Below are 12,472 nucleotides of genomic sequence, written 5' to 3'. Positions count from 1 at the left end.
TAGTGTATAATCTTGGCCATTGATTAGTCAAGGCGTTCTCCCCAATCATATGACATGGTACTGACTGTTGTTTACAGCGACAATAATATCTCCACACGCAGTAGAGAAAGCTTCCGAAGAAACTGTAGGAGGCTCAACTTGTCGAGGGGCGAAAGAGCCTTTCAGAGGGTTTGCCCATCCGTATGCCAACAGGCACGATATCGCCAGGCGCTTAACGAGAGACATGACGCGCGACCAAGTCTCAGCAATCAAAGCGAGTTATCTTTTCGGTAGACAGAGTGGATCTTCTCAACTTTTGAACTTCGGTGACCACATCTTGTGTAGCTCTGTGAAGCTCACTAGTAGGGATCTGAATCGGTGGCGATGGCTTGCGCAGCCTCAACAGGAACTCCATGAAATTGAAATATTACAGGAACGGTAGGCCGCCAACGTTTGCTATCGAATGAATGAACGCTTGCTCCTACCAATGCACGAAGCCACCAATCTTCGCAGGCGCAGTGATAGGAAAGCTGCAGGGGGTAATTAGATCATGAGATAATTTAAGCCTTTCCCGGAATTGCGCTAGATGCTTGTCAGTCGATCTGTGGGTTCATGCGCGGAGTACAAAGCAGTCATCTTGCATTTCAGCCGCACTTGGCCCCTACATGGCCTTTTGGCCTATCCCACGCGGTTAAAGGAGTCGGTAGGCTGAAGAGATACACGTATCCCTGATTCGATATATCCAAGGTCGACGGGAAGCTGGCTACGAGTTTGCATAGCCCAGTCGCGAGCTGAAGGTCCAAACGGTAGATGAAAGCTGGGTGATAGAAGCCCCTCGTCCGTGCTGAAGTTCAATGAGCAAACAAAGCCCTGATTCGCACCTATAAAAATAATCGTGAGCGCAGCAGAGGCGCACGCTTAGTGTGGCGAAGGTTCGTCCAGTTGTGAGCGGAACTGTCTAGGGCAGGAGAAGGTTGAAGAAGGTAAAAGTTGGCAGTAGAGGAGAGGCAGCGAGTTCGCGAACTAGGCGGATGTTTACCTCGAACAAGAAAGTGCTATATACAGTCGACCAATGCAGCGTTACATTGTGCGACGTGCCGGCTGACATACAGGTTGTGTGGAGGTGGAGGACGCTGTGTATTTGTGGATTACGCGCCAGGCTAATTGACCGGTTGCATGACATAAGCCAAATGCACGGACATAGATGAAGTGGGGGCCGACCCACTGGAACCCGTCGTTCGTCCTAACTCCCAAAAGCAACAGCTGCAGCCTTCAAACAACAGTACCAATGGATGGCAATTTCCTTGCGAATGCACCTGCAATTACGTGGCGCCTACGACGATGTCGGACGCCGCAGCTGGAGACATTCCAGATCCTTTTGCGCCACAAACTCACGTACCACACTCAGCCTTGAGCCGAAACACGCTACATGGCAGCGGATATGATCCCACCTTATTCGACGAGTTTTTCGCGTCCCCAGCCTTCGGTGCATGGTCTTCAGGTAGTAGGTCATGGCAACTTCACTGCTATGGAGAGCCTGGGTGTGGCAAAGTAAGCTCTCAGAGATCTGACAGAGGACTTTGCTTACCGTGACAGACGACTGTAGCTGCTTTTGCTGCCAATCGTCTGCCATCTGGCATAAACGGGACCAAAACTGCTGTCGCATCTGTATCCATCACTCAATATGTGTGGTCGACATCATTGGCGTTCATCGAGGATCTTTTTCAGTTCATATACTCAGAATTCGGCAATGAACCCAACGCGGAGTACGGAGCATATCAGCGCGCGTGTCGCTCCGGTGATCCTGTAACCGAGCGCATTGGGAAACTCGTCGGAGCTTTAAAGAGCTTCGCCTCCGGTGCTTGCAAGTTCCTCATTCTCGACGGATACGATCGCATCAACGAAGCATTACAGTCGATTGTCGATACACACTTATCCGCTCTGGAACCCAGCGGCTTCAAGGTGATGATCACACGAAGGGTTCCAGCGTTCTCTATGTCCATCAATACATATTGCGACGAATGCGAGCAGGAATACCTTGAGCTCTGGTGGAAATGTTCGCATTGCAATGAGTTCGATCTGTGTTATGACTGTGAAAAGAAGAAGAGTCTGAAAGAACCTCACATATGCCCGGTAAATGGTCTCAAGGAACCCTATCAGCATGTCAGCATCAAGTTGGGTCACTTCAACATGGAGCGCTTGCTCGAAGAAAGACTTAGCGTGCACTATCGCGATATTCACTCCGAGAACACGATTCGCATTGTTGATTATATTGAGTCAAAAGCTGGTGGCAACATAACACTTGCGTTGTTATATCTGGAGGATATCTTTATCCGCGACCAGATCGCTACCTTCAGCAAAGATCGAGTTGACGACAGGCTGCCCAGGGACGTCATTGCTTATTTTGACACCGAGATGAGCTTCATCGAACGCAAAATGGAACCCGAGCGCCTGCCTCCGCTCTATGCAATTGGTGCCGCTGCAGATCATGCGCATGGGATTTCTCTGGAAGAACTTGAACAGTGTATACGCCTTGCCCAGATCACTTGTTCGAGTTTAGATTATCCCAGGTCTGTTGAAGACGTCTTTACCGCAGCCAATGGGTGGCTTACGGATCTACGCACTGGAGATCGAAAGGTGGATATATGCTGCAAACCCGCCTTCTCTCTATACGTGAAAGAGAAGTACAATGATTCGCTAGAACGGGCGAGGCACCATGTCAAATCTACGGCAGGAGAAAGGTCTGGTGCTACTCCATTACATCAGTTCCAAGAGACATCCTCATCGGACAAGACACCTGATCTCTTAGGAAGCACATTCGACACATTGGCAAGCGACAGGCCTCCCCCGACACCGCTCATGAGCCTCGAAGATGGCCTTCGTATCCGTGAGCTGGAAGGCACCTTTGGCCAGGCATCATTCCTCGACAAGGGCGAAGGGCTAGTCCAATCGCCGCCTAGGATCAACAGCGCTGAATATGTACCGCAAGCGTTTCAGGGCATATCTCCGCGCCATAAGCCTGAAGGAAAAGCCACGCAACCAAAGCCAGATCTAGCACAGTCGCCAGTGAGACTGTGCGACTTTTGCGTCAGCAATGTATTAGATTGCGATGCTTCATCCGGACAACATCGTCTCTCAATTGATGGTACAAAAAGTGCTACGTATCAATGCACAATTTGCAGCTCGCTCTACGCCAACATGGAAGACTTCATATTGAATGCCGAAAACTGGCCATTGTATCACTGGACCCTTCGAGCGCTACCGCGCGGCAGAGAGCTAAGAGAATCGATGATGTTACGGTTTTGGTCTTCTCATTCGAAACTTCCAACGAAGTCTTTCCGAATCCTACCAGAAGCCGATCTCCATGTGTCTAGAATGGAGGATTTACAAGAAACGACAGATCCAGAACTCAGTGGCGGGGTTCAAATAAAAAGATGGATGAACACTTGTATGCACGATCACCAAGACTGCAGCAAATCCTTGCACGACCAGCGATCCAAGCTTTCCTTCCTACCGACACGACTTCTGGATGTCGACACTGGAGATGACAATATCATCCGCTTAGTAGATACGAAAACAACGAAAGTCAAGGGCCCTTATTGCACGTTGAGTCACGCTTGGGGACCACGAGAGAAGCCGTTCCTCACTACCACCGTGTGGAACATGGCGAAGCATCTACTCACAGGCATTACAATGAACGAGCTTCCACGTAACTTCCAACACGCAATACATGTGACCCGCTTCTTGAAGGTGCGGTATATCTGGATCGATAGTCTTGCGATCGTTCAGGCTCCTTTCGGCGACTTTGCAAAAGAAGCCGACCTCATGCACAAGGTGTATCGGTACTCGCATTGCAATATAGTTGCAGCGGACTCAAAGGATGCACACGGCGGCCTTTTCAAGACGCGAAATCCTCACGAAATCCTTCCGGTCACATACCAGGGGACTAACGCGCGTCATCATTTGGGGAAGAAGAGTTGGACGATTGTTCCAGCGGATCTCTGGGAGCAAGAACTTCTAAGCTCCGCCATATATAGTCGTGCCTGGGTCTTCCAAGGTAAGCACAACCGACTGCCCCTTCCTACCTACCCCACCACCAGGCGATTACAACTCACCAGAAGCTAACTCCGGGTAATCAACAGAACGCATCCTCTCTCCCCGCATCCTCCACTTCACAAAGCAACAGATCTTTTGGGACTGTGGTACACTCTCAGCCTGTGAGGTATTCCCAAAAGGCCTTCCCTTCCCTCTCGACCACAAAGCGAGCACGGATCGACACTGGAGAGGACGGCTAGCCAAAAGCACCGTCTCATCCAACGCACTCATCGGCGTCAACGACAATGAAAGCTCCTACACTTTCTGGATGTCAGCGGTACAAAACTACACGGAATGCGATCTGACTAATCAATGTGACAAGACAATAGCAATCTGGAGTATCGCGAAGCTGTTACGCGATTTCATGAACGAGCAATACGCTGTGGGTATGTGGTCTGACGCGCTCGAGGAGCAACTAGCTTGGAGAGTGCGGGATACTAAGTCATGTAAGAGGATACCGGAGCTCGATGTCAATATCCCCAGCTGGTCATGGGCAAGTCTCCAAGGTGCTGTTGTGCCTCAACACCGACTGGCTATACGAGCGTACAAAGTCACGGATCATGCTGGCGCTATCATCAATTTTGCGGTCAAGGAAGAGACTAGGCAAGGCGACAAGGAGCCTGTACTAGAAAGCAAAACATTGGCTTTGAAGACACACATCAACATCGGGCGACTGGTTGAAGTGCAAGAAGATCAATACCGTCTCCAGTTCTCGAGCGAAACCTCTTGCGACATCATTGAACTAGATGTCTTCCTCGACACCCCATTAGCGACTACACGCATCGATCGAGATCACTGCGCATTCATCATCCTCGCCGCATCCGCCCCTCCAAACACGACCGACACTCCCCACTCCCCCCAATCTTCTTCCCTCCAAGCGCGCCAGACGTACTCCGGTGTAGGCCTCCTCCTCATCCCACGCCGTACCTGGTTCGCCGACCAAGAACGGCTGTATCGGGACTACAAAAGCGCACTAGCAGGCGCAGAACCGTCCCGAGAACAACAATGGCGGCTGGATGCATTTGAGAAACTCGTGTTGCAGCCGCCAGAGCGAGTCATGAAGATGGAAGGAAATATTGGAAGCGTGTATCGGCGGATGGGAGCGCTGCAGTTTCGCGATATGGATGAGCGGGCTTTCAATGAGATGACGGATGCCAGGCATCGGGAGGATATATGGTTGGAGTGAAGCGAAAATCTCGATACGAGTATGCACAAGTTTCCATTGCTTTCCACGAATTGCAAAAGAAGTGGGTATATAATACACGTATGCGCGCCTCTCCCAGCGCAGACAGTCCTCACTTTTGAGGGTGATGTAACCCAACCACGCTACCTGTACATGTCTAAGCCAAAGCCTAGATCCCATCTCCTCATCCCCTCATCCATCACAAGAGACAAGCCCCTCCACATAACCAGAGAAATCATTCCACCAAGTCATTCCAACCAAATCCTCCGGGTAAACGCGTAAAATCAAAGAGCGAAAGGACGTCCGAGGCCAGCCATGCGGGTGGGGGTATCTCGAAACCAAGCTAAAGAGCGAAAGTAGAAAACAGAACAAAGGTCGTTAAACATTTCCCTCACTCACACACGTTGAAGTGGAGGAGAGAACGTCGTGCGTATGAATGTAAGAGTTGTAAGGAAAGAATAGGGTTTGGGCGGCCTCAGGCACAAAGATGACAGATGGAGAGTAGAAGTGAACGCCGTGAGATGCATGAATGTGGAGATTCCAAACGTTGTATGAGATAAAATGAAATGAGGGAGATCAGTAGTTGTAGCTGTTGTCGTAGCCACGAGGCGCAGTGGGGGTGTAACTGCGTTGTTGCTGTTGTTGTTGGGGTCCAGAGACGGGTGTGTAGCTACGTTGGGGGCCGGGACCCTGAGGTGTGTAGCTACGGGCAGGAGGTCCCTGAGCCCAACCTGGTTGTTGAATCGGTGCTGTTGCACTTCGTTGTTGTTGTTGAGGTGGCGCTGAGCCGTTCATGCCGCGGTTGGGGAAAGGTTGCGAGGCTTCGCGACGCTGGATTGCTGATTGCAGTGATGCTGGGACACCAGCTCGGGGTGGTGCAGTGCCAGATCGTGGAGGCGCGGTACCTGAACGTGGTTGCGATGGTAGACCCATGGGTTGTGATGGGGCGGGTGAGCCAGCTCTTAACAAGCTGGGCATTTGAGGTGGCTGGTAGTCGGGCTGTCCATTTGAGTCCGAGAAGTAGTGCTGCGAGATATCTTCTGTGGGGTTGACATCGACAGGTGACAGCTCATACTCAGGGCCCATCTGAGGACCCCGGCTGTCGTAGGGGCTGAACTCTTGGTACGGTCGGTTGGGGTGAGCTTGTTGTGGTGTATTCCGCGCATCGAGGGGAGTGATGAGTTGAGGATCGTTCTCGTATCGCCCGTTGTTGTAGCTTGTATCCACAGGGGGCATGGGCCCACGTGGTGGGAGTGGGGACGCTCTGCCCTGTGACATTGGTGTGAAAGGTCGGTCGGACTGGTAAGGCAGGTTGTCTTGCTGGCCAAAGTACCCAGTGCCGTTACGGTCTAGAGGTGGCATTTGTGGTGCAGGCGACGACCTGCCCATACCTCCTGCCTGGTTCAGCATTGGCGCGTTTGAAGCGAAGCTGGCAGTCGAGAAGTTTGTGAATTGTGCGTCCCTCTCTGGCATGCCAGGTCGCTCGTCTAGCGTGGGCAAAGACGGCTTGTTCATCAAGTTTCGGCCTGAGTTCATGGTGTTGAAGGTGTTCGAGGTGTTCGATCGCTCCGGGTTTGTTCTGTATGAAGGTGTGTTTGCGAGGGTATACGGGGGTAGTGTCGCGGTGGTCTGCATCGTATCGGATCGTTGCAGCGAGAAGACAGTCGATGTATCGTCATCGTCGCCTTCGAGCTTGGGTAGCGTAGGACGGGACTTGGAAGCGTCAAATTCGCCCTTCTTGATGGCCCTCTCCTCCTCCCTCTTCAGCTGCTGGTTCTGCTTCTCGATGGCCTTCTTAATCTTCTTGCCCACAATACGCTCCAGACGGGTCTCGACCTTGCGTCGGCAGTAGTTGGTAAGACTGCCATCGGCCTTGGGGATGTAGTGCCAGAGGAAGAAGAGGTACAAGATACCGGCGATGATGAGACCCAGCGCAGCGATGACCCAGATGACGAGAGAGAACAACATGGTGAAGTAGATGACTGTTTCCTGCTTGTTGCCGGTCTCGACCATGAGCTTGATGTTCATGAAGAACTGCTCGAAGTTGGAGCGATCTTCTGACGCGTGCTCGCCGACGGGTATGAGCTGTGCTTGCATGACGGCGTATAAAGTCATGGCATTGAGGGCAATGCGAGGTCCCTGGGCGACAATGATGAGAAGAGCGCTCTTGAACTGGAAGTATACGAAGAGAGCGATGTAGTTGGCACCCTTCTTACTCTTGGTCAACTCTGCGAAGACCAAGAAGCGGCGCCAGCCCTGGCCAGTCTTTGTGATGCGCATACTCTGCAGTATAGCAGCCAATGGCTCGAGGTAGCATTCGGTTACACTTCCTGTCCGCATGACGCGCAGAGCCCGGATCCATCGGTATGCGAGAAAGACGTAGGAGACGATGATGGTGATGGCGAAGATCCATTTGGCAATGTCGAAAGGCACGGTAGGCTTAACCTGGCTCGTCCATTTGTCGAAAGCGAGGAGGTTGACGGCGGTGAAGGCATCGGCGGCGTAGACGGCGCATGAGATGACGACGAGAATCCACAGCCAGGCGTAAGAGAAAGGCGCGAGGCAAGATGTAGACTTGAAGTCGGACAAGTTCTAAGGCAGTTAGCGATGCACTTCCATATTCGCGCTCAAGTGCTTACAATGTAAGTCCACTTCTGCTCCTCCGTCACCGTAGTTCCCTTTTCGCGGTCTCCGCAGCACCCCATGTTGGCGATTCGGTATTAGTCGGTATGTACGTATGTGTGTATGTAAGTATCCGCTCAGCGGTACGGTGGCCTGCAGTCCAGCTGTTCGTCTAAGGAGTGACTTGGTCGCTAGGACATGGGTTGGTTGTTGTAGCCAAAAGGAGGAGGCAATTTCGGTTGTAAAGTGAGTATTCGCGATATGGTGGTGACAGGCCGGCTGCTCACCACTAGCGAGCGAGGGAAAGAGCGACAGGGGCGGTAGTTTTGTTAAGCAGGCGGAGGATTGCGGCGGGTGGCCGGGGACGGAGGGCTTTCCAAAAAGGTGGGTGTTCGGAATGCTACCAGAGTGCCGTGCGCATGACAAGAGACGTGTGCGCGTGGGTGGAGCGTTGCGTGTTTGAGATGCGCAAGGCTTGAACAGCGGTGACAGCGGAAGAGGCGTGTCCGATGGCCGCGTACGTATATGTATAGCAACAACAGTGGTATTGTTGTTGCTCGGGCTATTGTTGCTGGCTTTGCGCCGTGGTGAATGCGACGGCTATAGTTGTGGTGAACGAGTGGGTACGGGCGTCAGGGAGCGGCAGGCGCGAGGGGGTATCCAGCGGCAGTCGCAAGATGAACACAACACGAATGGAGTACAAGATGCTATGGCGCGAGCAAGTGAGTGAATCGCAGCGCAGGCGTCTACGTTTGTCGATGGAGCACAAAACGGCCACGAGTGGTGTCGAGGGAGCGTCAACAGGTGATACTCGGTCGCGTTCGAGGGCAGCGGCTGGCGGAGGGTTGAGGCTTGCCTGCCATTGGCCGGCGCCACATCCGTCCTTGTTTGGCCCCATGCTTCACCTTGCCCAAGATAGCAGCCCGCTAGCCTGTTCCTCTCATCATGCGCCGCAATCGCCGTGGGGTAAATTGCGATTCCATCTAACAAAGACCCTATCACCGCTTTGGCCGCCTCTACTTCGCCATATAGACAACCGCCCCACTGCGAACTTGACCTCCAGCGAGGCTTCTTGCACGATCTGTGGCTGTGGCACAGGCGGTTGCAACAAAAGCGTATCATCCTGCTCTTCGGCGTGTTATGCCACACTCCCTGTCCGAGGCATGCATGCAAAGCTTCCAAAAGGGCGTTCGGCCTTGCCGGCAAGTTCACAATATAATCTTAATTATCTTAACATTACTGTCTTAATAGATTATCTTATTTTTATCTTAGTAATTTCTATTTAATATTTATTAAGAAGTAAAAAGTTATAATAACTTAGTATAGTTATAATTCTAATATTAAAGTCTATATATACTATAGTATATATACTAAATTTAAAAAATTTAGTATTTTATAAGTAAAACGCTACTTAGTAATAAATATTATAAAATTAGAGCTTTTACTTAGCTAGAGACCTTTATTAATATATAAAAATAAATATATTTTTTTATAATCTATACCTATTTCTATAAAATAAAAATATAGCTTCTTTTTAAATATATTTATATTATAACTACTTAGTTATAGACTACTCTAGATTCTTCTAGACTTCTCTAGACTACGCTAGCTTACGTAAGTATAGGCTCTACTAGCGTAGAAACCTAGAAAAACCTCTTATAAGTAATAGCTCTACTTAGATTACTTAGTAAAGATTTACGTTTATATAATTTTATATTAATCTATTCTACTTTTATAATATAAACTTCTATCTATAACTATTAGTAATACTATAAATATAGTTTTATTATAATTACGTAGCGTAGTAGAAAACGTAGCTTTTTAGGCCTAGCTTAAGCTAGCTAATACTTTATTAGCTCTAACTACTACTAAAAAGAAATTATAAGCCTTAATACTTACTATAAAAATACTACTAGTTAAGAAGAGAATACTTATTAATAAACTAACGCTATTAACTCTTTAGTAAGAACTTAAATAAAAAAAATAGCTTTTATTAGAAGCTAAATAGTATATAAAGATTACTACTTTATATATTTAACGTAAAGCTCTTAAAGCTATACTTACTAGTAGTAACCTTTAGACTCTATTACTACTTATACTAATACTAGCCTTAGCTGCGTCTACTAAGAGTACTTTATACTAGACTAGACCTTTTAAAATTCTACTTCTAAAATCTAACTTTTTAATACGTTTTAAAAGTAAAAATAAAGTATAACTTAATAGCTAGGCTAGAGCTTATAAACGCTTCTTTAAAAGTAACTCTACTTTAACTAACTTAACTATGTAAGTTAACTTTATAATTAGATAGCTTAGAAACTACTAACTAGACTATTAGAAAAGAATAGCTAGAGCTATTATAACTAATCTAGAAGCGCTAGTTCTAACTTAGACTACTCTAAAGTTAGTTATACTAGAGTTACTTAGCTTTTTCTTTAAACGTAAGTAGATAGCTAAAAAAAAGATTAAAAATGTAAAATAGTATTATTATACCTCTACTAAGCTTTTTAACTACTTTAAGATATAATAAAAGAAGCTTAATACTTAAGCTACTTTTAATAATACTAATAAGAATTATATCTATAACTTCTACTTTACTCTTAACTTAAAGATATATAAATAACTAGATAATATTAAGTAAAAGTAGTATAGCCTTATAGTACTAAAGACTAAGGCTAACTAGTAGTATAAAGCTCTAGAATCTACACTTTAGGTTAGATAGGCTTAGATAGGTATAGATAATACTAGAAAAAACTAGTTACTCTTTAAGTAGATATAGTATAATACTAACTAGTGTAGTCTACTTAGCTAAGAGATAAGACTATACGTACTACTTAAGAGAGAATCTATAACTACTTTAGTAGCTTAAATAAGTATAAAAAATATTAGTTAAGTTAAATACTATAACTACTACTATAAAGAGTACTATAAGAGAGAGTATTCTAACTCTACTAGTACCTAAAAGAAAAAAGTATACTTTTAAGCTACCTAACTTTATAGTTTAAGAGACTTATTATATACTTTAAAAGTCTTATTACTACTATAAGTAGTAAGTGTAAGACTAGGTTAAAGATAGTAGACTTATCTCTAATTACTATAGAAAGTACTATTCTAGCTAAGTCTAAACTTATTTATATCTAGGCGCTTTTTAATAGTAGCGCTAAAACTAACTTTATTAGTTAAGCTATAGCTAGTAAAGCTAGATACGTATTATACTAAGATAGTATAACTTAGTTCTATAGTCTTAATAGCTAAGAGCTAGCTATATTAGGCTAAGTAGATATAAAGTATACTATAACTAATAGCTATAATACTACTTAAAGAGAGTAGAAAGAGTTCTATTTAGAAGACTTTAAAGAATTTAATATAATTCTAGGTATACTATAGCTAGAGTAATAGTAACCTACTCTAAACTTTGTCTTAAAATCTATAAGATTTATAAAGTAGACTAGATACTATAAGATTACTCTAGAGACCTCTAAATAATTTATAGCTATACTTCTTAATAAGAATAATAATAGCTTTTTACTAGTAGTAGGCTAGATAGGCCTAAATAATAGTACTCTACTCTATTAGTACTATAGCTTCTAGGTAAAAGTCTTTTCTAAAGAAGACGCTACTATTTTAGCTAAATATAGGCTATATAAGATAGTAATTAATCTAGAGAAGAGAAAGAATCTACTTTATAGACTACTTTATAGCCTATTAGTAATAGAAGCTAAGATACTATATAAATATATTAATAAGAACCTAGCTAAAGAATAGATTAGGTGCTCTATTTTTAAGATAAAGGTACTAATTCTATTTATTAAGAAAAAGAATAGCTTTCTCTAGTTATATATAGATTACTATAGCTTTAATATAATTACTATAAAAAACTACTACTTACTACTACTTATAGAAGAGTTTCTTAATTAACTTAGATCTATATTAATCTACACTAAACTAGACTTATAGAATACTTACTATTATATCTATATTAAGAAGAGAAATAAGTAGAAGATAGCTTTCTATACTAGGTATAGCTATTTTAAATATATAGTAATACTATTTAGTCTTACTAATGCCTTTATAGTATTCTAGAATTATATTAACTTAATTTTATTAGACCTACTAGATATCTACTATATTATATACTTTAATAACATTCTTATCTACTTCTAAAATAAAAAGAAATACGTTAGCTAGGTCTAAGAGGTATTATCTAGACTTATTTAGTATAGACTATATACTAAACTCTTTAAGTATAACTTCTATACCTAAAGAGTAAGCTACTTAGGTTTTATAGTTACTTTATAAGAAGTAGAGATAAAGACTAATTACATTAACACTATTTAATTTTAGCCTATACCTACCTTAGTTAGAAATATCTAGATCTTTCTAAACTTTACTAACTACTACTAGCGCTTTATAGAAGAGTTCTCTAAAATAGCTACTTCTCTCTACTAGATTACTTAAAGGCTACCTAAAGTAAGTAAAAGTAGCTACTAGTAATAATAAGAAGAATTACGTCTAATTAAGCTAGAACCTAATACTATTAAAGCCTTTAAGATTTTTAAAAAAAGATTTACTATAAGCTCTATTTTAGTCTACTTT

The 12,472-nt window shown here is 44.8% G+C and overlaps 2 protein-coding genes across 2 annotated transcripts; one reads left to right on the top strand and one right to left on the bottom strand.

Moving 5' to 3' along the window:
• Positions 1-1,320: 1,320 nt before the first annotated feature.
• J4E83_009788 (uncharacterized protein) lies at positions 1,321-5,260 on the top strand (the record flags this gene model as incomplete). The annotated part of the gene is made up of 4 exons (XM_049336673.1): positions 1,321-1,530; positions 1,576-3,053; positions 3,453-4,036; positions 4,122-5,260. The coding sequence occupies 4 exons, from the start codon at positions 1,321-1,323 to the stop codon at positions 5,258-5,260; spliced, it is 3,411 nt and encodes a 1,136-aa protein (XP_049184255.1).
• A 573-nt stretch (positions 5,261-5,833) lies between these two features.
• J4E83_009787 (uncharacterized protein) lies at positions 5,834-7,876 on the bottom strand (the record flags this gene model as incomplete). Its single annotated transcript, XM_049336672.1, has 2 exons — positions 5,834-7,849; positions 7,871-7,876. 2 exons carry the CDS (start codon positions 7,874-7,876, stop codon positions 5,834-5,836), a joined length of 2,022 nt encoding a protein of 673 aa, XP_049184254.1.
• Between the last annotated feature and the right edge of the window lie 4,596 nt (positions 7,877-12,472).

This window comes from Alternaria metachromatica (assembly GCF_023757995.1).
Source record: "Alternaria metachromatica strain BMP 0045 chromosome Unknown scaffold_36, whole genome shotgun sequence".
Classification (NCBI taxonomy): domain Eukaryota; kingdom Fungi; phylum Ascomycota; class Dothideomycetes; order Pleosporales; family Pleosporaceae; genus Alternaria; species Alternaria metachromatica.
This window is presented reverse-complemented; position numbering and strand designations above follow the sequence as displayed.